The sequence below is a fragment of the Sander vitreus genome, chromosome 19 (assembly GCF_031162955.1).
Source record: "Sander vitreus isolate 19-12246 chromosome 19, sanVit1, whole genome shotgun sequence".
NCBI lineage: Eukaryota > Metazoa > Chordata > Actinopteri > Perciformes > Percidae > Sander > Sander vitreus.
In genome coordinates, this window is record NC_135873.1 from 4279246 (window position 1) to 4305321 (window position 26076).

Below are 26076 nucleotides of genomic sequence, written 5' to 3' on the forward strand. Positions count from 1 at the left end.
TAATCTTCTATCTAAAATCCTTCAACCAACGGCGCCACGCAGCTGACACGCAACAGAAACGCCACGCTCACGCCACGCCACGCCACGCTCACGCCACGCAGCCAATGTGTAGCCAACGTAAGATCTCCAACTATCTAGGGAGGTCCTGGGACATGTCTGCATGTATTGAGAAAAGCGACCTCGAAAAAAGAGTAAAAAAACTTTGAAAAAAGAGACAAAAACCTAAAAAAAAATAATAATAAAAAAAAACATGAAAAAAAATACATAAAATGTCGAGAAGAAAAAAACTTGTAAAAAGAAACTTTCGAAAAAAATGACAAATTTAAGAAAAGCACCAAAGACATATTAAAAAAGAGCCCAGTTTTGATTAGTGGGAGGTTGTAACCCCAACACCCCCCCCCCAGTAAATTATGCCTATGCCCACAATGGCTGGTTTATACAATAGTTTCACAAGATTCAGGAGACGTGAGAGCTGGCAGCAAAACACTCTGCTAGGTTTGTGAAATGAGAACAAAACCACACTCGTCCTCCCTCAGGCACACCTTTTCCAGTTTGTCCACCAGCCCCGCTAGTCGTCCCAGAGCTTCCAGGTCCCGACCTCTCTGGTTGGACAATCGGACGAGCCGATGGAGGGCGTCATCCACGCTGTCGTAGAGTTTAGAGGTTGCTGCAAGAGCAGCCCTGATGGGACAAAAGTTGTTTTTTTTTAACTCACCAAGTAATCACTCATGAGCAAGAGTGAGTTTTTTCTTTGTTTCTATTCTAATTCTAAAATCAGTGAGAATTTCTCATCGCCAACAGTTTGGGCTGGTAGAAATTATGTTATTATGAAAAACAAAAACGCCTTGCAGACCAACTGTCAAGCAAAAAAAGAATTCAGCAATCAGCCTATGCTTGTATTTGGCCTCATTTGTGTGCAGACTGAGCCAAAACTCATTACTGGATGAGAACAACAGCTACAACTACAGCAGTCTTTAGATCATCTTTAAGCTCTAGTCGGGCACAAACAAGCTGCATCGCTCTGTCCTCCATTTGATGTTTACTTCACATTCCTTTTCTCCTCCGGCTGGTTTTAATTTTTTGGTTGAAACCAAAACAACTCTGTTTTCATGATGCAGAGTATTTTTAACCTATGACAACAACAAAATCCCTCAATCAAATACAAGAACTGAAAAAGGCAAAGGACATGCAGATCCCTTCCCTGCCCCTCGGGACCAAGCTGCTTGTATGTCTGCACTTTTGAGTATTTGCCCAATTTGAATAGTTTTGTATTTAAAATAGTCCTACTTTAATAGGCCTGTGTCTAATGTATATTCTAGCAGTATACAGTCTCATTAGCATCATAACAAGAGGAAGTATATGCAGATACACACACGCTGCTCCTCTAAATAATGTGTGGTATAGAGTGTAGACTTCTAATCTTTTAATACAGTATAACATGTACTGCATATACTGAATAATATTATACACTTTATTTCATTTATTTTCATGATATTGATCAATTCCTTGTTTGGAGATACATTCACTCACTTTGGTAATTTTCAGTGTTATAAAAAAAAAGGAGATAAAAAAAGAAAATATGACAACAGAAGGGACCACAAAAGCACCATATTTCTAGTACAATATAAGAAACTAGAAAATTCCGCAAGAAATTTTGACAGTGTGCCTACTACTTGGTCCACATCCAAATAACACTGGCTAACATTAAATCTGCTGTTTGACACGGCCTACAGTAAAGAGGCTCCATAATAGGAGGAGAAACTCTATTCAAACTTGATATTGCTATTGCAGCACATCGGCACACTGAATTAGGCTTCTACCTGCAGTCTGGTGACTTCTGTGCCAGTCCAGTTGCACTATTGGTCAATCCCGCGAGCCAGGCCCCGCCCCTTTGCTGTGGTTCAGTTAAGCGCTGGTCGGCCAGGACGCTCGCCATCAGCTGTCTGTGTTTGTCGATGCTCAGAGGAACAGCCTGAAGAAGAACAGTGTGCTTTTTATTGTGTCTGTGGAGAATTCTCTGTCAGCTACGTAACAATGTCATGTCATCAAATCACTGATACACTGAAAAAAAGCACGCCATGTTAGACGTCTGTACCTTGATGTTGTCTGGCATTGGCTCAGTGTCCATAGACTGCAGTGCTTCTCCGAGGAGTGCGAGGGCGCTCTCACAACGCTCTGTCAGACTCTCCAGACTCTGAAGGGGGGGGAGTGGAATGATTGACTTTGAGATTAGCATTTTATTTGTTCCATCAAATTAAGACAAGACACAAATAGGAGGTAAAGCAGACACAGGTTAGTTTATAAAATTGCATGAAATGCTTTCTTTCTTTTCTTTCCATGAGAGAGGTCAGAGAAAGTGCAGAGGACAGGAAAATGTTTTCGTCTGTTTGGATAAAGCAACATAAACTGTCTGGGGGGAAAGCCATTAAGAACCCTTAAGCTTCTTCTCAGACCTACTCGGCTTGATTTATACTCCACATCCACACCCAGTTAATCAGGAATCTTTAAAATCATTGACCACCACCGAACAATCGCTCTTTCCAGCCAACATCCTCTTATCTGTCATTCCTCCTCTCCAAATGTCTCCTTCTCCCACTCTACTCCCTCACCTTCGTGGTAATATTTTAAACTTGAGGTACACAAAACTCAGCAGTAATGACAACTTGTAATGTGCTAGAACAGAAAAATGAAACAAATGGCAGATGTTCACACTACAATTGACACTGGTATGAAGTCTCCAGCTGTGATACTGCATATTGAAAGCTGCTCTTGAGCTGTATATATCTATATGAGACTCAGACTGCGGGGCTGCAACAAGCACTCTGTGTTAGAATGGTCTAAATTCATACAAATAAAATAAAAAACAGACAAACAGCAGCAGATTCTCACTAGTCTGAAGGCCAGCCAGTCTGAGTGACAGTGGGTGAAGTCTCCGTCCATCTCTTTGGGCAACTGTTGCTTGTCAACATATTGCTGAAGGACCCCTGTTCCTCGCACCATGTGGATCTGGATAGCACAGGAGAGGATAAGAGAAGATAAGGGCAGGAAAAGAAAAGTACAGCAACAAACGGTAGAGAAAAGGAATGTTTAAAAAATAGAGATATTTTTTTTTAAAGTTGACCAAAAATGCAACTTATGAGAAGATCGTGCTGTAGCCTTGAGCAAATAAACTCTTATCTAAGAGCTTTAGTCTTTGAAATATATATCTCTATTTAATTTAGACTTCAATAAGATGTTTATATTTTGCATTCATGGTAACACATTAACACTCTCCCTTCCTGATTCTGAGGGCCTATTTTCAGCTTCCTTAAAACGAAAACATTTGTTAATATATCAGCAGGAATAAAAATTATTACAACCAAACAACAAAATGGACTGAGGAATGTGCGCTGCAGCTGTTAACATCTTTTGGAGCAGTGTTTCCCTTTAACATGCAAAGTTTTTATAAAGCTGCCAAGTTGAAATACATACCACATGGCAAGTTTTCTCATGCGTGTGTAAGAAAGGTCTCTGCTGATCAATGCAAAGCAATGAGCTGAATTGATCTGTAAAATAAGAGCTATTTGCAAACTCTATGTGATTCAAGCCCAACTTGAATGTGTGATCCAGCTAAGTGCATTTGACATTCATCACATTTTAGCAAGGGACGAAAACAAAGCATGGAGTATGAAATGTTATTCACTATTGAATATTTAGCATTTCATATGTGAGCAGTTATCCCTGCTGTTATGATGGCCAATGGAGGTTTAAGAACATTTTGCTAATGTTTGCACACTTTATCATTGTGGTTTTAACATCTTTTTATTATTACTTATTAAGTTTCTTGTGGGTGTGCTACCTGTGTTTTAAAGCTTAGACGTGCAAATAAAAGAAATAAAACTAACTGAACCTACTCTATGTCGTGTGTGTGTGTGTGTGTGTGTGTGTGTGTGTGTGTGTGTTGGATCATAAACTGTAAACATGTGATTTGCATGAGGTCACCTCTGCTCCTTCTACATTATGAGAAAGGGACTCCTGCTGCTCTTCTACCAAAACCAGAACAAATCCAAGGCCGCCAGGAACTAACACCTGGAACACACAAAAACACACTCAGAAACACATGTGTTTGAGCTACTTCATCACATCTGCAGGCAAATTAGAGCAACACAAGCAAACATTTAGCACATTTGGCTAAACAACATTTCTTTTCTGTCTCACCTGGAACAATTTAAGAGCAGAGAGGCCGAGGGTGGAGGGTGGAGAGCGTCTGCAGTCCATTAATACTGTGAGACCTTTTTCTTTGGCTGCAGGCCTGATGAGGATGGATGGAGAGATGAAGGGTGAATGTAGGGTTTAAACAGGAGCAGTAGTTAATAAAGAAGCGTTTTTTAAATGAGACACCTGCAATGTTAAAAAAAAAGAAGATGAATGATGTCTACTCTTCAGAAATGAAATCATAAGATGTATACCAATTATAATACTTTCTAGGGGACAGTTAGGGGGTTATCTATATTGAACATAAATTAAACTTTATATAATTTATTCCCACACTTGCTGTGAGCAACAGATGACTGGGTATTATGCTAGGAAAACGGGTTTGTTAAATTGACTTTGAATCAGTTTGTTATGTTTTTTTTCGCTTTCTTGCACATGCTACGTATTCTTAGCTCCACCTTTTGCTGCATTTGGCAAAGTTAGCAAATACCAAGTCAAGTCAAACACAATTATGAAGCACCTTTGGCCGAATAGCTTTGTGAATGAGCGGCATGACAAGAAACAAGTGGCACAAGGCCAAATATAAACACCAGAGAACTAGCTATTCATAGATTTTAAGATATGCAAGTACAGACATGTTTTTTTAGAGAGTGTGAAAGCAGAGGGTAAATCAGAGACAACAGTTGATGGTATGAAATGGGATAATGTGCATTGTAAGGTGTGCGAAATTCAAAAGCCTTAATTCCCTGGTGATAAATAGAAACCTATCGTGAAGGGATGTCTGAAACAAACTATTGAACTACTACTATACTGAAATATATCTCTGGATTCATTGTCTGATTGGAGTAGGAAGAATGCAGACTTACCGAGTGATTCTGTGGTAGCAGGCCAAGACCCGGGCCATCTCCTCCTCAGAGAAGCTCTCCTCTGATGCATTCATCTCTGTGACAACCAGAGCGCGTCCCAGCCTGTCCACTGTACCTGTGGTCGGTAAGCGTCAGGTTAAGGTCTGAGAGAGGAGGTCAAGAGAAAGGTCTAACAAGACTACAATTAGTCTGCTACATTGGTTCATTAGGTTTTTTTTTATATATATACTGTAAGCTTGTCAGTGTCATCCACTTTTATTTGGAATAATTACTTAGTAAAGTAGGTTTTCTAGTTTGTTGTGTGCTACACCTTGAGCTCTGTTTTTTAGCATATATTTCTTTACAGTTTATCAAATTTGCACCATGAAATTAGATGCCAAAGTAGCTGTTAGCAGTTCCTGTTTGCACTGTAATCATAAAATGTAAAGATAAAAATGACTGGATCATTTTTAATACCAAAGAACTTTCAGACCTGATTATGAGACAAGATCTGAATTACAGTATAATGTGTGTTTTTTGCAAGTGGGTTTATGGATGTTTATCCATAATAAACATTGGAGTCATTGGTATCCCATGATATTTCAAGTCCCACCGAATCTAACAATGTATGTGTATCATGTACGTATGTTCACATTTGACTGATTTATGCTCTGAAAAGAACATTTTTGATGCAGAATGTTGTTAATCGGGCGGTTAGCAGTTAAGACCTAGTAGCCCACCTATGCACTATGTGTGCTGGACAATGACGAACAACAACAGCAAAGACACACATCTATAAGCATAGGAAAAATACAGGCCTGAAATAAACTTGCCTGTCAACTTTAGCTTCCCTGACTGCAGGAGCTCTGTGTCCAGTTCCCTCAGCAGGGGAGGCACTTTAGAGGTAACAGCATTTATTTGGTCCGGACATGTCTCTCCTGACCCTGCCTCCTCATTAGAGTGGTTTAGTAAGGATGTGCCTGATTGGCCATTGCAGACAGGCAAAGATTCTGCTTCTTTCTCTGTTGAGGGATATAAAAGTTAGAGAAAATATTCTGTGGGGTATTTTTGGACTTTTAGGATCTAATGCTCATGCATAAACATTCAATTTCCCTCAGACCTGCACTGCTTTTCCTCGTGTCCTCTGTCCCTTCATTAATTGAAGGGGGCACTCCGTCTGCCTGTTTTCTTTGGTTCTCCTCTGTGGTTGGCAGCTTTGTCAAAGCAGAGCAGGTGGTGGGACTTGGTTGAGCAGCTTTACCCTGATGTTTTGATCCCTTCTGGTGTGTACGACCACCAGACCTAGCCCTACCTTTGGCCCCTTTTCCCTTCCTTTTCCTCCTAAAGACAAAGCACAGGAAGGTACTGATGAGGTACAACAGACAGTTAATAATTTGAATCACTTTAGAAATGACTTTGTTCAGACATGACATCCTTTAGAATGGTTTAGGAGGGTGTCTTTTGTACCACTGGTGTCAGGCCTATATGTGTGTAAGTCCCAAAACCTGTACGTTGTGCGCAGAGTTTGCACCAAAGTGTTACTGATCTGTACTTTCATATGGAAGTGTGAAAATGAAAACAAATAAGAAGGGGTGCCCATTAGAAATAAATCTGTACCTTGGCGCCCTGAATCCTGCAGTTTTAACTTCCTTTCCTCTGGGACACACTCTGTCCTCCGTCTTCCTGTCATCCTTTTCCTCTGTCACCTTTGGGTTTGACGAGTTCTTCATTTTAGACCCACTGTTGGTAATTTCTCCAGTGAATGGTCTCTCTGGTGCATCTGATGTTGGGGTTGTGGCATCACTGTCTCCGCTCAGTGGTTTATCTGTATCCTCGAAAACAGAGTCTGAATGAGATCCATGATCTGAGTGGCCCTCTATAACGTGCCCGATTTTGTGGTTCGTCAAGTCATGGATTTCGTTTGCGACAAAGCTGTCGCCACTCTCAGAGTCTTTACCTTTGTGATTGTCTCTGTACGGCTGCGTGAGGCCGTTGCTATCTCTCTCCTTGCCCACGCCGGGCCTCCTCTCTTTGAAAAGGCCATCAAAACAAAGCCGGTGGCTTTCCAGGCCCTCAGAGTCTTTGCTTGTTTTGTCTCCTTCATCAGAGTCGTGGACAGAAGAGTAAGACCGCCTCCCTCTGCCAGGTTCAGTGGCTACTGGTGGAGGCCGGGGTGGTAAAATGTCACCTTTTGGGGTAACTACGTCTCTTTTGGCACCAAGGACAGCACGAAAGCTTCCTGACCCTTCCAGTCTCCCATATCCCCAAGCTCTCCCCTTCCGGAGTTTGATAGCTTTACCTCTCCTGCACAGAGGCAATGTCTTCGTCTTACAAATTCCATGCATCTCCAGATACCTCTGCCTCGTGTCAACCCCTCCATCAGGACCCACTCTGGGCTCCAACAGCTCCACATAGTCCCCGTCCAGCTGAGGGTGCCTCGCTGTCCGCCCGAGCCCATCTTCGCTGCGCCTTCGCCGGGGAAGTGCAGGCTCAGAGGCCAAGCCGTCTGGTGATAAACCATCATCTTCCTCCTCATCCCAGGACCAGGAGTCCAGTTCTCCGGACGATGAGCCACCCCAGCCCCCGAGGCTGCTGCCCCCCTCACTGGGCAGGCGGTTGGATGTGGGGCCCTCGTGGTTGGACATCAGGCCCAGCTCCTCAGAAGGGTCATGGATGAATTTTGGGTAGACAACCTCCTTCCACGGAAGTCGAATGACACCATCACAGGTACTGACCAGGCAGGTGTCAAGTCCTCCTCCAACTATGCAAAGATTAAAGAGAACTAACTTAATGTCACATTCATACGTTTATTGAGGGTATCCTTAAAAAAAAGACACCAACATAAGCTACGTGGAAAAGGTTTAAACTTATGCCTCCTTACGTTATGATACCCATATATCTCTCCCTTCTCTTGTTGCCCTTCCACATGACATCCATGATAAAACCCTGCCTCTTCTATCCACATGTCTTCCTTCGCCTGTTTTAAGTGTAGTCTTCTTCCTAGTCATTATTACTGGCTAAGCTGCAAGAGTTAATTATTTTTCCCTAAAAACCAGGTTTAAACCATGAGAAAAACATTGTTGGAGACCTTTTTCTGACACTTAAGCTGAAAAAACGAATAACAGTAAGAATCTATGATCAGAAACAAAATTAAAGAACGAAATGTCAAAAGAAGTACACGTCGTCTGTTCCTTACCTTCTCTCTTGTAGCCCCGTTCTTTGTTGACGCTGTGCAGCCACTCAGCGGTGAACACAAGGGGGTGCTGTGACTCGGGTACCAAGATTTCCTGAACGGTGCGCCCCCCAGGGGCCAGACATTTTAAGGCCAGACGGGGGCAGCGCGTCGAGAAGGGCACCACCTGCAGGTAGAAGTCATTACTGCGCAGGATCCTCCAGTCCAGGGTGGACAGCTGTATGACCACTTTCTCCCCTAAACACAGAGGCCAGCCGGAGTGAAGGAACAAGCAGCCAAGGTACTGAGACTGTGATGACAAGGAGAAGAAGAAAGGAAGTGTGTTGAATGTATAAATAAAAAATTATACCATCATCGGCATGAAATAAAATCTTGCTTGCCAAATCTTCTCTCTATACCTCTGTTGGTTGTGCAATGGACTCTTTGCCATTTGGAAATATCCCCTCTTGTCACAAACTATCCTATTTAATGCTCACGCACAATCTGCTCTTCCATTCACAAACCACAGCCCACATGAGCCAGTTCTGCATGGTTTTGTTTGACATTCAGATGAGTCGAATTTCTAGAACTGATACCACACCAGTCAACACTATTCACTGGCTCAACTGGCCAAAAGCCAGCACCACATACAAATGTCAGACATGTGACTGTGTTTTCTAAAGTGTAAAACCGCTTGGCTGGCATGATACGTTGAGAAGACTCTGGAAAGCTGCAGAGAGTGTGATTCAGAGTGTGAGTCAGACAGAAACATGCAGATGACCAACTCTTCACAACAGCCAGCCACTGTTAAAATAGTCCACTGTTTCATTAGCGGAAAATACATCACGTAAATCTGTAAGACTGGGAAATCAATCTAAATCTAGCACACTAAACGACATGGGTCTAAATATAGAAAATCCCACAAAGAAGCATTTACTAAAGAATTCTGAATTCTTTAGAGAGAAGGCCCTGAGTGTGATCCCCTGCACTCAACTGATCTGTTTAGAAAAAAAAACACCTTATTCCAAATGCTATTCCCACCTTAATCGATCTTGTGTCAGATCTATATCCTCCCTATCGCAGTCTGAGGTATAAAACTCCTCCAGAACCTCTCTCTGCTGTTCCCAGTCACGTCTAATCGACTGACTTGCGGCTGCTCCCTCCCCCCTTTGTGCCCTCCAGACTCACGAGACGTGATCAAATTATATTCCTTACTCAACCTCTCCTCTATCTTTCGTTTTCTATCTCTACCTCTTATTCAATTTATTCCCTTCAAGTCTCTCTTCTTGCCTGTTGTTTTGCTGTGGCAAAGATCGGGGCAAGCAAAAGTCTGTCATGGTGGATATTAGCATTAAAAACCATGTGTGACTTTTCCTCTCTGAAAAAGTTTGTCTGTTTTGAGTCAGTCCACATTCTGTAACTCCCTGTGTCCTCTGGCCCTCCTCCCTCCTCCGACTTCTCCCTCAACGTACCCCAGTGTTTTCTCCTTCTTCCGCACCTCCCGTTTCACAAAAATTCCTCAATCAGTCTACTATAGTCTGCAACCTCCAGCATCTTCTCTTTTTTCGGACGCATGCGTGCAAGCGTGCAGGCATGGTGAATGAAAGCCATGTTCATTCTCTCCTTTGACTCCCACCACTTCGCTGTTACTCACTCTCTCTTTCTTTCTCTCACAGCAATAACACACTCACATATGGAAGGAATTATTGTCATGACTCACAGTCTAACTCCCGTCCCAGGCAGCTCCACTCAGTGACAATGAAAACATAGTTTGCTCACAATGCCTGTGCATGTGTGTGTGTGTGTGTGTGTGTGTGTGTGTGTGTGTGTGTGTGTGTGTGTGTGTGTGTGTGTGCAAGCTTAGGAAAACTGTAAAAGGGAAATATGAGACCGTTCCTGGCCTCCGAGCTACTGCTAAACAGTGTGTGTTGTTTGTGTGTGTGTGTGTGTGTGTGTGTGTGTGTTGGAAAGTAAAATAAAAAGAATTCTGTTCAGTATAAACCTCAAAACTTTGAGTTAAGTAAATGTTGCATTTCATTTGTTTATCTTGTTTTGTGCGTGTGACGCAGAAAGTGCAAAGACAATGATTTGAGCCCATACACAAAGTGGAAGTTGCACGTGTTTGCACAATGTATCCTATCATCTATCATACTATTTCCATGTGTTTGCTTTTATGCATGCATGTGGGAGTCTGAAAATTAAAACCAGAGCGCTTTTATGTATGCCTTATTTCACTGTATTTCATTAATCTCTGTTGATTCAGTGGAGCTTCCAAAGCAGGAAACCACCTCTTTTGTCTGCAGCTCACAGCCGCTGGTAAATCTCAAATTTTAGAGCAGACTCGACCCTCCACAGTGTAATGGGTAACTGACATAGGGTCACACATGTGTTGAATTATAAAAGCCTTGAACTTGCACTGGTGTCTTCATGCCACAAGGTACTGTGATAATAGGCTGAAGACTTGACACTCAGGGTCCTTTAACCCCTGCCTCATTTAGTTCAGCTGAATCGCACTAGAGTTTGTTTTCCCCCTTGGTGCGGTTCGTTTGGGCAGGTGTGAATGCAGCAATCACACTCAGATGTGCACCAAAAACAGACCAAACAAGCATACCGAGACCACCTTGAAGAGGTGGTCTTGGTATGCTTTCAAATGAACTCTGGAGCGGTTTGTTTGTGGTGAAAACATGATCTGACCTCGAACAGACCCAACTGCTGGAAGAACTGCACATTTTTGGGCTAAACCAGCTGCCGTAGTCAGCTGCGCTGTGCTATGATGACCAGGGCTACAATCAACCCATGCAGTTGTCTCTCCATAGTAGGACTTGCAAAAGTGGTGTGTTGTCTGCTGGCTTTGCTTCCTCTCTTTGTTTACTTCCAGAAGTTCCGTTGGAATTTTCCCGCATGTTATTTATGAATGACCTAATGAACCGAACTACAGATGAAAAATATATTTAGGGCACAAAAATAAATACCTGAGATTGGCATGGACCTGTGTGCTGTGAGTCTTAGCTCACTTGACTTAACTTGATTTGACAATTGAGCAATATCATTCAAGTTAAGTTTTTACCTGCCAAATTCCAAGTAATGATCCCAATAATAATGCACATATGAAGAGTTGTGACTTGCCTTGGATTCGTTCTTAAGGAGCCTTAAAAACAATCAACATCTTATTAAGACTTATAAACTTACTTGGACTTGTCCTTTAGTATTTGAGACTTGACTTAAACCTCCTGTTTTCCTCTGGTCAAATTTGAACATTTTAAAGCATTTGAAAATGAAAAAAATGATAAAAGAACATTGAAAAAAAAAGTGCAGAAAAAATTGATGAAAACGTCAGGAAAAGCTTCAAAAACGTCAGCAAAAGTAACAAAAATGTTGACAAAAGTGACAAAAACATTGGGGAAAGTGACAAACGTGTCGAAAAAGACGACCAAAACGTTGAAAAAAAAGTTTCAATTTTAAATGTTGACCCAGAAAAACTAAAAGTTGCATGGTCAACGGGAAGACAACACAAGGGTTAAGACTGGTCTAGACTGACTTGAGATTTGACTTGAAAACAAGGCTTGACTTGAGACTTGCTGTGACAAGACTTGGACTTGCCCACAAAAATGTTCTGAAAACCTTTGGCCTCACTTGGACTTGCCCTTTAGGACTTGAGTCTTTCATTGCTGAGACCTGGAACTTGATTGACTTGGACTTGCCCTGAAAAGACTTAGAAACAACTAAAGTCTTATAAACACTTGTGACATGAATTGGATTTGTTTTTTAGGACTTTCAACTTGACTTGAGACTTGGTTTGACATAACTTACAACTTGACTTGGACTTGTTATAAAATAGCTACAAACAGGGATGCCTTCTAAGGACTTAAGACTTGATTTAAAACTTGTGACTGAGTTAAGACTTGTCTTGCATTTGTTTCCCAAAAATAACCTCTGAAAATATCTCTGTCAGCACACATGAAAATGAATCAAAAAACAGTTGACAGATTTGTCACATTATACTTTATACTATTATTATTATACTTTTGTATTTAACAGCTGATTCTGCTGCTGATTATACAACTATGTGTGTGTTCTCATCCGCAGTGTTTGCAATTTGGAACTCACGCAGGCATGCTGCTGGAGTTTGTGCAGGAGGTGCTTGGCAGGAACAAAGTAGTCCAGGAGGTAGCGAAGACTGTCGTGTTGATAGGTCGACTCCAGGACTGAAAAGACCTGAACGAGTAGGAAAAAGGCATAGTGAATGCAGTTGTATTTAGTGCATTTGGTGATTAGATGCACGAAACAAAATGGCATAGAGTTTACTTATCATTCATGTCATTGGAAAAACCTTTCACGTTCAGAATGCCAGCTTCTCCTGAACTAAGAGCAGCCTTTGTTTCAGCTAAAGCTGCATGCATGTTTTGAGTGTATCAAATGGATTTTGAAATGCATTTGCTCAAGAGCGGAGGAATTTCCTCAACCCAGACAGCATGTAATCAGAAAGGCTGCTTCATTATATCCATCCTCTTTTATGAAGTCATTAAGCAGCTTTTTCTGTAGCAACAAGAAATTTGATTGGAAGCTACATGGCAACTTAGAACAAACCAATTACCAAATTACCATAAATGCTAACGGAAAATGGCCCAAAAGATTTACTTCAAAGGCCCCTTAGTCCACTGGTTCATATGGGAACAAAGCTAAAAGAACTAAAAACAAATGTGACTGTGGCACTCTGTAATACTAAGTTGGAGATATTAGAGCCTACTAAAAGTTCCCACAATGCACCTGCAAGAGATTGCCATTGACTTAAAAGCAGAAATAGTGTGCAGCGTTTTGGTGAAACAAGTCACGTAATGGTGCTGGTTGGAGGAAGTGGGTTTGGCTATAATTGACCAGCTGGCTAGATGTTGTTTGTGTTGGCTTCTAGCAGCAGTTTATATCTAGGGTAAGCAGTGTTATCTACACATGACATCGCCTTGACCACTTACTCCAACTTTGCCTTATCATTTAATTGAATCTGCATTATTTATATTCCCCTGTTTATTGCTGAAAAGATGTGAGACTGGAATTATGGTGTGTGTGTGTGTGTGTGTGTGTGTGTGTGTGTGTGTGTGTGTGTGTGTGTGTGTGTGTGTGTGTGCATGCTTGTGAGATGTACCTGGGAGAGGAGGGGTGGTGCCGTGCTCTCAAAGGGAGGATAAAGCGATGAGAGCGCCCCCTGCACACAGTCCTCCATTGCCTCCGAACCCTGAGAGCGACAAAGGTGGTAAGAAAGGGTTAATCCATGACCGGACGCTGAATCAACTCGAATGTCTGTGTTTGTGTTTAACAGCCGGGTTGTCTCGCTTTTTGCTGACACACAGACAAATATACACACATATTCTACTTTTAACTTCCTGTTGTATGGTCTTTCTGGGGAGTGTCAAACATTTCCCAGTAAATGTAAGAACCCCCAGAACAAAAGAGTCAAACCACTGCAATATGTTAACTCCCTACACACACACACACACACACACACACACACACACACACACACACACACACACACACACACACACACACACACACACACACACCATACACATCATAACACTGGGCCGGCCTGTGAGGTGGAGGGTGAGCAGAGCACGCAACACATAGTGTTTATTTTTTTACATGGGCCGTTGGCATGGTAACCTGCAACTTTTTTTCTCTCTCTTTTCCGACTTCTCTCTTTCCTTCTCCCTCCCTTCACATTTCCTCTAAAAAACCTCCCATCTGCTTCTTTTCCTCAATTTGCTCCCTGTTCTCTTTTTTCTCATCTCATCTTTTGTTTTCTTTTTTTTACCCAACTTTCTTTCTCACCTCTGTCCGACTCTCTTAATGTCATCTGACAACAATTACGTTGAGATTCTCATCAACAGACGGCATATTGTGCTGAATGACTACCGAGGGGATGGATGGAAAGCAATGGGAGAAAACCCAGAATGGGAGGACAGAGTGTTTGGAAAAAGCAAAGAGTTGCTAGCGAAAGAGGGGCCAGGAGGGAATGAGCTGGTGGTGGTGTGGGGGTTTATGGAAGAAGACCTAGGTTCAACTGTATTGAAAATTATTTTTGGGGCTTGTTTTGTGGACACAGAGGGTTTGGGGTTAGCCACAGAGGAGGATAGAATGAGTATTACAAACAAGAGTACTGCTGTTTTCCAATTGCGCAACTTTGCCTGAAATGCCCTGACAAAATAAATTCAACAAATCACTAATTCAAACTAAGGTTGAAACACATGTAAAGACTTATTTGCAATTGTGTTTTGACCCTAGTCTGAAAGAGATATGGAGGGAATGGAAATGTAGGCACAGGAGCGAATCAGCTGTAGGAAGAAGACAATCTGAGACTTATAAACAGAGCAAGACACCTAAAAACGCCACATCAGATCTACTGTATAACTCGCTGAAGACCTGCTCTGCTGAGGTTGCTCAGGGTCACTTATAAGAGATGTAAGGTTCTGTTTCCTATCCACTCTCTTGGCTGCAAAGAAAAATTTTGACTGTTTCTTCAGTCAAAACTGTGACTTCAGCCCTTATGGCACCAACAGCGGAGTGTCACCACCAGGGTATCAAATTCATGCAGCTTTATTTTTCCATGGTAACAGAGAATTTTGGATGGGAGAAAGAACGGCAATTTGGAAACAAACAAATGACAAACCTTACATAAATGTTGCTGAACGCAGCTTGGTTTCCCAGAAGCAGAGCAGCTTTAAGGTCATGTTAGTATGTTGGCTTTTTAGTAAACAATCTTTTGGAAGCCACACATAAAATGCTCTTTATCAAAGGATATACATGTCCAATCATTCTTATTTATCTAAAAACAAGTGAAAACTTTGCCAGATGGTTGGCATGTCATACGAGTTTCCAAGTAATTAACCCTGTTAAGAGTCATTACATTAAAACAAGGCAAACAAAAGCACCGTTTCACATTTGAAACAAGTTTATCACTAGGTTGAAAGATATTTATCTTGTATTTAAATGTATTTATAGATTTATATATATTTAATATATGTAACTTATTTTCAAAGACATAACTTTAGCAAAGACTTGAAGCTTTAAAGTCTTATGTAAAGTACACACTCTATACTCTGTAACAGAACACAAATATTGCATCATTTTAAAAAGTAAAGTCATTCATATTAAAGTTCATGTAAAGACGATTACATCACGTATACAGGAGGAGGTGTCTCATTGCGTAGACTGGTAAACAACAGCCTGTCAGAGGGCATGTTGTAATAGGTGTCATGGTTGTAAAAGAGGTTTAAACAGCCTTCTGGCTCACTGACAGAACATATTGAGTCTAGTAAAAGCACAGCAGGGGGGTTCAGGGGATTGCAAGGCTAGCCAGCAGGAACTTCCTCTTTGACTAAAGCCCTTTTTAAAGCATCCCACAAGACTTGAGTTAATTCACAACAGCACTATATTAAAGCAAATACTAAAACATGGCAGTGGACACTAATGTCTTTTGGTGTGTTTTCTCAAAGGCACAGCTCTTTATGTGTCATCAGACTGACTGTAAATGCCAATATAATTGTGCACAATGCCTCTGTCTTTTCAACAGTGTCTCACAGATGCAAGTTGAATGGGAACAACTCTGCAATTTGAGCCCAATTGGCTCAATAGAGCCCCTCAGGATCAAATATGTGGCTAGTGCCAGAGAACAACAACCCAATGCACCACTCATTCATTGCTTAAGTGTGGGTACAAAAAGGCTACTCACGTTTGGGGAGCTGTCCTAAAACCAGTGGAATACTTATTGGCATCATGTTATTGAACATTTGTGTTTACATTGAAATTGGCAGATCTGAACTCAGTGTAGCTTAGTGACAAGCTACAGTAGCAATGGCCTGCCATTGGTAGGATAGAATGGTGATCATAATTACAACACCATGGTATACCTTTTTGTAATACACAAAGTCTAAATGTATGGCCATGGTTTAGTAAGTAAGTGACAATCAGCAATGTTGTGGAATGGTAAATAACGTAACAAAGACGTGTAGACGTGTCAGCAATGCAAATCTATAACTTTACGACGGACAGATTCATAACGTTGTATGATGACTGTCTGCCAACGTAACCACAACATTGGGGTAAGGTTACTTTATTTCATTTTCAAATGTAACGTTTTTACAATGTTATTGTAACATATACACAGTGTTGTTTGCAATGTCGCAGTGACGGTTCCTTACGCTAATATGGCGTAAATTGATACGTAATGCAGTTGTCATGAGACCAATAGAGGACTTTAATATAGTTTGTCGCCACAACCACATTTTGTTTGTAGGGAGCTTGCCTGCAGCAATATTTGGTTTGGATGTGTGATATACAGTTGTATGCCACCAACACTGTTTCCCCCTATTTTATTTCCTTAGCATTGACTCTGTGTTTTCATGCCTGTACACACAGCTTTCAGCAGGATATTCCACTGCTAAAATCCAAAGAAAGGAATTTCAGTCTGGAAGCACAATCACTCAAATACACAAGGGATGATGTCTAATTGAGAGGGGAAATACTGATGCTGCTTTTCCACCAAATCATGAAAACAATGTAAAAATGTGAATATTGCATATTTTCCAGTAAAATAGTTTTTTGCAACACAGCTATGCCGTGCGTTTTGTCTACTGTAAGTAAAGGGTCACTCCTGTCTAACCTGTAGCTTACAGTACCAGTGCATCTAATTAAATTAGTCACGCTTCCTTTCGATCACAGCCCCATATGTGCACATATGAAACAAAGCAGTCTAGATGAAATTTGTTAATTCGATTTACTTCAGACTCCAAGCAAGGGAGCCTCTCATGGAAAAACCTGGTGCCTCTTCTTTAGGGGACTATAGGTGTAATTCAGTTACTCTTCAATCAGATACTTAACACTCATGCACTCAGGGGTTTTACTTATTGTAAGTAACTTTGGATAAATCTGCACATATGTATAATGTGATGCCATGAACATGGAATAGAGCCTTTGTTTTCACATCCCATAATCGATAACGCATACCGACTTTCCAGCACAATCGCCAATATTTTTTTTAATTTTTTTTTTTATATTGTTGTATGTTTGCATGTATGCATCTTTGTATATATAAGCATATTTTTTCTGTTTTGTCTTGTTTGTTTTTTGTCTTCTATACTCCAACTGGACTGCACAAACTGTCTTGTCTTGTTTTAAAAAATAAATAAAAATTGGATCACAAAAAAAAAAAAGGTTAGTTAACTTTGCCAGCCAGCCCACCTAACGATAAGCCACTGATCGGACAGGATTCTGATATTGAGAATGGATGTTCACGAAGGAGCTGAATCAACGAGTTGTAACATGGCTATTCATATTTTTGCATTAGTCCCGTTTATTTAATTATTTGGCATCTAATCTAGACTAGTGGAGGTGGCTGTTGACTTAATCCAAGAGGTTAGATAGTGTAGAAATGCAACCCCCCCCCCCGCCTCCCCTCCCCCCTTTGCTGTCTAAAGAAAACCATGTATTTCCAACATTCTGTGATTTTATTTTTTAAGTGACCCTTTATTTATTGATGAAACTGTTCCAACCCCTCTAAAACCAGGGCAAACTCCATCCACTAGGGAACATGCAGTTAAAGTGCTCATATTATGCTCATTTTCAGGTTCATAATTGTATTAAGAGGCTGTACCAGAATAGGTTTATGTGGTTTAATTTAAAAAAAAAAAACATTATTTTTTGATGTACTGCACATTGCTGCAGCTCCTCCTTTCACCCTGTGTGTTGAGCTCTCTGTTTTAGCTACAGAGTGAGACATCACACTTCTGTACCATCTTTGTTGGGAGTCGCACATGCGCAGTACCTAGGTAAGCACTGCTAGCTAGTCAGTTGCAGAGTATGAGGGCGTGCCACACTAGCAGCTAGGCGAGTATTATAACGTGTGTTACAAAGTGACGAGCGTTCATCACGGAAGTAAAGGCTGGACTACAATAGAGCTGTTTGGAGCAGTTTGTGAACAGTGTTTTCTGTTGGAAGATGGTAAGTCCTTGGGCTTTTTCACTTTGTAAACCCATAACAAAAAAGATATATAACACAATAAAGGAAAGGGAAAAAGCCCAAAAGCATAATATGAGCACTTTAAAACTTCTGGAAGAAGGTAGTAAGTGGAACTTGAGTTAAAGCGTAACTCGCCAAAATGCAATCTGGGGTCTTTTTTTGAATGTACCCGAGTCAAACTTTCGTTTAAAAGCATATTTAGGACGGAAGCGCCACTTTTAAGATTGACCGTATTCTTGTTTTTCGGTCAAATGGCCTTTTGAATGGGAGTTTTATGCTAGCCTCAAAATCACAATTTTTTAAACACTAAGAAGGCTCGACACAACATGAAACTTTGCTCCAAGTATCACCAGGGGCTCTACACCTTAACTACACTGGTGCACAAGGGATATACTAAATCTGTGGCTACTTGTTTTGATATCGACTCGTTTTGACTGCCGAAGTGGTAGCAGCCAGAAACAACAAGACCTACGGTGAGTTGTTCAAAGTTCTTTTTAGTAAACTCTGGGTACACAAACAATGTTCTCAACGCTTTCGTTAAGGTGTAGAGCCCCTGGTGATACTTCAAGCAAAGTTTCATGTTGTGTCGAGCCTTCTTAGTGTTTTAAAAATAGCTATTTTGAGGCTAGCATGAAAGTGCCCCTAGCATTCCCATTCAAAAGGCCATTTGACCGAAAAACAAGAATTAGCACTTCCGTCCTAAATATGCTTTTAAATGAAAGTTTGACTCGGGTACATTCACAAAAAGATCCTAAGTTGTATTTTGGCGAGAGTTACACTTTCAAAAAAAAAAATGTTTATGTAAAAAGATTTTTACACCAAGCTGGTTGTTACTTGTTGTTTTTGCCTGCTGTGACAGATCACAAACACACATCTGCAAACACATATGTCCTGTCTTCCAAAATACCAGTCACAATCCCCCAGGTGACATTGTACGCATAGGAAAATAAGTAACTGGAAAAGTGTGTGTGTTCATACGGCACGTAGAGTGTCGCTGAGGACAATCAGTACGGTGTGAATGAATGTGTATCCTTGTGTTTGTGTCAGATATGGACACAGTACAGAATCAGGGTATGTCATTCTTGCGTCAGACTTCCTGTCTTTCTCTTGTGTACGTAGACTTAAACGGAAGAAGCTAAAGTAGTCTTCCATACAGATCTGGCACAGAGGTAAAACCAGAAAAAGAAAGAAAGATGTCTAGAAAAAGAGGATAGACAAAATGGTAATAGAATTGAGAAGACTCAAGTGGTTTTGGAATATAGCTAGCACTTGAACTGTTCTTCATGTCAGTTCAGCTTATTGAAGTGTGAGTGAATTGAGCAACATATTGAAAAAGAGACTGTGACAGAGAGACATGGAGAGAACCAAACAGCTTTACAGAGACTGAGGGTTCAGACAGAAAAAGGGAAAGAGAAAAGAAAAGAGGAGGAGGAGGAGGAGGAGGAGGCTGACCGGTGGGAGAGATCGATGGGAAACAAGAGCAGCAGCAACCATGATAGAAACCAGATGTAGACCCATACAGTATGAAGGACGGAGAAAGAAAGAGAGTTAGAGCAGAAAGGAGCTCGGAGAATATGATATGACTAGGAGCAAAAATGAGAAAGCTGCTGACAGAGAAAGAGGGAACAGAAAAGAAGAGGGGAGACAGGAAAAGGAAAGAGGCAGACAGACAAAGTGAATGAGGATGAAGAGGAAGAAAGAGGAGAGTGATTTCCTCTCCTAAATCTTCCTGTATAATCTAACTTAACCCACAGTAGGTCAAACTGCTTCTTTACAGATTGTTTCAGACTACTTAAGTGCTACAGTCTGTTGCTGAATAGGGTAAAGGCACGTTTCACAGCAGATGATATTTCACACAGCCTCCATTCATTGTCTGTTCATTGTCAGTGACAAATGAGCATGGCATTTTGTCACATTTATTGGAGTTATTGCTCTTCGAGTGTGTGACATTTCCTGAGGCAACCTAGCTCAGGCTTTGCTAGGCTAAGCAGAATGTATAATGCATAATTGTCTAATCACATCAATATAGATGTAGCAACTAGCAAGATACAGCAGCTGGGTGGTGAAGAATAAAACTTAAAGGACAATTCTAGTTTATTACAGCTTGGGTGTTTTTTTTTTTTTTTTGTAGTTTTGAGACTATCGTTTCTAACCGTTGCAAACAAGGTTGTAAACAAGCCAACAGTTTTGCCATTTCATTAAAAAACACTTCATTTGGAGGTAAAAACTGAGCATGGCCTGGTTTGTTAATCCCTCATTGCAGGTACTTGTGTAAACTGTGATGCATGTTTATTACAGTGACAATGTAAATTTGGCTAATACTTTTACCGTTGAAAAAAATGTGTTTGACTAACATGAGGGTTTGTTTACAACCTGTAAGATCACATGCTTGTGTTTCTGGCCCTGTCATTTATTTTAGAGACGTCGGCCCGATATCACTGACGTATAATGACCTTAGAAAATTGATAATGCGAACGTGCTACCAAACAATTGCTTCTTAACACATCCAGCTTACACGTAGCAACATTAGCATTCATTTGGAGTTGTGTTTCTGGCAACCTTCTTTTAGCTCTGATTCTGTCTAATTTAACAACCAAGAAGGAAATATGTGGCTCTTTAGGAGCTAAATGTTACATTTTTTTCCACCATCTAGTTGCTGACTGTTTCTCTGCTGCCTAGTAGCGTAGAATGTTTTTTTCTGAGCTTTTCCACTAAAAACTGCTTTCTGCTGTGGCCAAAAAACAAAGCTGATGAGAGCTGTGAGAGACGAAGTTGTGGGCCTCAAAACCAAAACAATGAGCTGAAAGACGCTAAAATGCTCCATAGAGCAACAGAGTCAGGTGATAATTCTCTGTGGGTTTGACACTTGTTGCATTACACATGAAAATAAATGAAACATGAATGAAACAAATGAAAATATTGATAACAGCTTTAACTCAAGATTGAAGGATTTCCAGATTATGTTTATGGCTATACTTTGGATTGTACTGCAAATTATAAACAAGAAAAAACTAACTGCATGGTTGCCCAATAAAGATGCCAATGAAGCAGCCATAATCAGCAAATAGTTGCATTGAAACTTTTCAACCTCAGTCTGCATGCACTGTTTATGGCAGAGAGTCTTGACAATCACAGGAAACTCAGTTAAAGAAAGATTCCTGTGATTGACAATATCGCTGACCCTGTCTGGATTATTCTACTGCTGTTATCTCCACCCGCCTGGTACTCCAAGCAGGTTAAAACAAACACAGAGAATCGTTTGCAATAACTTTAATCAGACTTTTTTTTTTCCCCTGGCCAGACTTGAGGACTGGTACACCCCATTGGAGTTTCAAAATCAGAGCTGACCAGACAGAGGGAATGGAAATACCCTCTGTCACATACTCTTGGCAAAGGTTGCTGTGTGTGTCACGGTACTGTATTATGCATTTTAACACCTATGTGCATGTGTTAGTAGTCATGTTTGTCCATGAGCGAGTATGCATGCACACATTTCTCATGTGTTAAGGGTTTTTACTTTTTGGGCACATGTTTGGAGGGTTGTTTGTTCACTCCTAGAGCTTACACAGGTCTGTTACTGTAAGGTGTTGCTCTTTTGAGCCTGGTGTTATAGGAAATGTTCCATTTCTCTACTTTGCTGTGACGCTATGTATTCTTGTGTGCACATCTGTAGCTGTTTTCCACCCTAAACTTTCCCAACTGGTTAAAGAGGAAGATGAAACTGTACTGCACATGTTCTTCCTTCCCTGAAGTCCATGCCATCCCTTGTTCCCACTTTCTCTTTTTTTTCTCTCTCTCTCTCTCTCTCTCTCTCTCTCTCTCTCTCTCTCTCTCTCTCTCTCTCTCTCTCTCTCTCTCCCCTTTTCTCCCAGGTCCAATGTGGAAAATGCGGCATCACTAAAACCACCGTTGCTGCTGTCCAAGTCTCCTAAAATAAAAAAAGTAACCCTACCCTCCTCTTTTATTCCGTTTTCCCACTCCAGCTCTTCCTTTCTCTCCACTTTTTCTCTTGCTCTCCCTGCCAAACTGCTCCACCCTGCCTGACACACAGAAGCGGGAATATGATCCAAATCGTTCTTTGTTAATCTTTTTTTTTTCTTCATAATTCAATTTATCTTCTTATATGTGTGCATGTGCCCGCCTGACTCATCTCTCTGTATCTCTGCCTCTGTATGTCACTGATCAGACCATGAGTGGGTGGGGATGGTAAAACAAAATCCCTAGAGATGCAACAGAGAGCCTTTTGATTCCATCTGCAAGTCAACCACAAAAATCACCAACATCACACTACTTAAATAATGTCATTGTAATTTGCTGCTATTGGGATTGGACAACTTTGTAAGCTGGGAGTTATAACTATTGATTTAAACTTCTTCCCAAATCAAACACATGCCTTCATGAGAATGATTAAAGTGTACTTTTTTTAAAGTGATTCTAGCTGTTTTGAGTTTTAGAAGTTGAAGCCTGGGTGAATAGATAGATAGATAGATAGATAGATAGATAGATAGATAGATAGATAGATAGATAGACAGACAGATAGATAGATACAAACAAAGATAGATAGATAGATAGATAGATAGATACATACATACATACATACATAGATAGATAGATAGATAGATAGATAGATAGATAGATAGATAGATAGATAGATAGATCTAAATTAAATTTAAGGTAGACACAACTTATAAAGTGTTGCCATGTTGCCATGGGAAAACACTATCAGCCTTTTAGGACTAAAGTTGAGTCTGTGGAAGAGTTTGGGAACGTGTATCTTCATATTGGAAAAGTTAGATCACTTTTAGCATTTTCCAGACAAACTTGAGTTCTCCATAGTTTAAGAAAGGGGGACTTACCATGACTTCAGTCAGGAATTCCTACATAGTCCTCAGCTCCTTTCCTGCATTTGCTTCCTCTCCGCATTCTCCGCAAAAAAACGGTCGTTATCAAACAGCCTACATTACCTCCTTTAAGTGATTTCCCCCCTTTTTATTCAAGAAAATAGTCATCTTCTCTAGTCTTTCCTTCTCACTCTCCGCTATGTTTCCCAGCCTGGGAATGTCCTACAGCATTTTTCCCCCTCCCCTCTCCGTCTGCGCCAGTCCCACGCACTCCCCCCTCCCTCCCCTCCTTCCCTCCCCTCCTCTCACCTAACAAGAGCACTACAGTCACTCTCTACACTCAAACTTTCCGTGTATCCCCCCCCCCCAGAGTAACTTAAATGAATAGACAATGAAAAGCCGTTTACCCCACCCAGGCGTAATTGCAAAAATAGCCTAAACCTCTGATGTTTTATTGTTGAGATCGCACGTTCTTTATTCTCATAAGCAAGGAGATAATTAAGTCTGCTCGTAATTTGGCTGATTATGATGAAAAGGGCTGGTGCAATCACTGAAAATAGCTTACTCACTCACAGAAGAGCTGCTATAATCTGTTTCTGCACGTCTTTCGTGTATAGCCTGCATGCTCCAACATGTCTCATTATGGCAGAAAACCGTTAACAGATAGGGAACAAACACACTAAATTACATTTACAAATAGCTTATTTTTTGTGGAGTGGAATTTACTCCAGCATTGAATGTTGTATACTGTCTCAATGAAGTTGGTAGTCTACATTCTTTTCATGGGTCACTGAAAGTGCCCTTTTGCCGCCCATCTGACATCAAATAAGGGTTAAAGGGCTACTCCAACGATATGGCTTCCACAACGTTGGTAGACATGCAAGAGACAAATTTAAAAAAGAATGGCTAAAAATGATGTGGCAGAAGTGGAGATGTCATGACTTTTACTCCTTGGGTCAGCTTCAAAACGCTGGATCCTAAATTTCCCATAATGCAGCTCAATACCATCTTTCCTCAGGTGTGGAAGAGGTATTCAAATCGTTTCCAATGTGTGTCTGTAGTGCCATCTACCTGCCATGAATCATTTTGTGAATTCGCAGGAAAGGCTTTATTAAAAACTACATAAAAATATCATTTTTTAACTGTTAGTCACGTTTGCTGTTAGAGGTCACTTATGATCATCAGATGGAACGTTACACATTTTCAGAAACATTTAAAAGTTACATAGAGTAACTTTAAATACATTTTGTCAAAAGTAGACCACCATTTTTTCCAGAGTAATATTAAATGGAAATACTCAAGTGAAATACAAGTAGGCTACATTAAAATTGTAGATTTTAAACACAATACTTGCGTAAATATGCCTAGTTACTCCATGACCCTGTTAAATATGTGACGTCTCCGAGCCAAAACCGAGATCACCCTTATGACATCATCAGGGGCTATTTTCTCAGACTTTAGACAGCTCCCCTAGAGTCACATAGGAAAGGGTTAGCCTCTGTTTTAACTTGCTAAGTAGTGCTCGCCATGACCAATTAACTGGACATCATGTTAAGAGCCACTTTAAAGCTATTCGCTGATTATATGTTAGCCAGGCTTGAAGGGTTCATACAGTAAATGTAAGTGTCTTCTCAGGTTAAACCACAGTAGTCTGATTTAAGCAAGGAAATATAGTACATTATTTATGGGATTAAAAGTGTCTGGGAATATGATTTACATCACGCAGCAAAGTTTCAGCTGTTGAAAGGTTTTAGTGTTTGATCTTATGTGAATCATTCAGTAACAAACTCTTACAAAGTTTTTGGGCTCTATATAACAATGTAATCACACAGTTGGAGTTGCTTTCTATCCCCTTAGGAGTGGGGATTGTCCTCAAGATCACAAACTTTGCATAACAGCTGTCATTTTGTCATTAAAGGACTTAAAGCGTAACTCTCACCAAAATGCAACCTAGGGTTTTTTTTTGTACCCGAGTCAAAATTTCATTTAAAAGCATAATTAGGACGGAATCGCCACTTTTAAGATTTACCGTATTTTCATTTTTCGGTCAAATGGCCTTTTGAATGGGAGAGCTAGGGGCACTACTATGATCGCATCAAAATCGCTATTTTTAAAACACTAAGAAGGCTCGACGCAACATGAAACTTTGCTCGAAGTATCACCAGGGGCTCTACACATGAACATTGTTTGTGTACACTGAGTTTACTAAAAAGAAAGCTTTTGAACAACTCACTTTAGCAGTTGTTGTTTACGCTCTCCGCCATCTTTGCCAGTCAAAAAGAGTCGATCTCCGAATGCGAATGAACGGACTCCATAGGAGGAAATGTCATTCTTATATGAGGCTCCTTTTTCAACTGCAAGGTCAATATTGTTTTTCACTAATGACAAAACAACGAATAATCCGTGCATTTATATGGAACTAAGCTTTAGGAGCTTTCCATCTTTACTCTCCTTCCTGTTACGTTGCATTCGGAGATCGACTCTTTTTGACTGGCGAGATGGCAGCGACCGGAAAAACCAACTGCTAAGGTGAGTTTTTCAAAACCTTTCTTTTTCAAACGGCCATTTGACCGAAAAACGAAAATACGGTAGATTTTAAAAGTGGCGTGTCTGTACTAATTATGCTTTTAAACAAAAGTTTGACTCAGGTACATTCACAAAAAGAGCCTGTGTTGCATTTTGGCGAGAGTTACGCTTTAAGTCACTTCAGACAGAACATTACATACTTTGTTTAAAATGTACTTACACTATTACCTATGTAAGCCATGTGTTAAAATGTCATCCAGTATGGAGAAATGTTTATATCATGGTGATGGAGACTTACTTTTTCCTAAACACGAGGCTTAAATTGCCATTACTTACTATTTCTTATGTCTTTTATAGCTTTTTTGCCCCATAATTGTGCCACAATGATTGCTATGCCACTGCTAAATTTAACCTCTATGGTTTGTTTGGACTGCTGTAATGAATGAAGGAATCGAGTCAGTTTTGAACATCCACTACAATGGTTCAA

General features: G+C 40.7%; 1 protein-coding gene across 1 annotated transcript in view; it reads right to left on the reverse strand.

The window, feature by feature from the left end:
* Positions 1–23316, reverse strand: part of arhgef40 (Rho guanine nucleotide exchange factor (GEF) 40) — a 46859-nt gene extending 23543 nt beyond the window's left edge. The window contains exons 1-14 of the mRNA XM_078276497.1: positions 23079–23316; positions 13352–13441; positions 12319–12426; positions 8236–8521; positions 6657–7800; positions 6160–6380; positions 5873–6061; positions 5061–5175; positions 4198–4291; positions 3982–4068; positions 2890–3006; positions 2096–2194; positions 1821–1972; positions 543–681 (exon numbers count right to left, since the gene is read on the reverse strand). Coding sequence (XP_078132623.1) covers positions 543–681; positions 1821–1972; positions 2096–2194; positions 2890–3006; positions 3982–4068; positions 4198–4291; positions 5061–5175; positions 5873–6061; positions 6160–6380; positions 6657–7800; positions 8236–8521; positions 12319–12426; positions 13352–13441; positions 23079–23081 — 2844 coding nt within the window. The 5' untranslated portion in view covers positions 23082–23316. The remainder of the gene's footprint in view (positions 1–542; positions 682–1820; positions 1973–2095; positions 2195–2889; positions 3007–3981; positions 4069–4197; positions 4292–5060; positions 5176–5872; positions 6062–6159; positions 6381–6656; positions 7801–8235; positions 8522–12318; positions 12427–13351; positions 13442–23078) is intronic.
* Positions 23317–26076: the final 2760 nt, after the last annotated feature.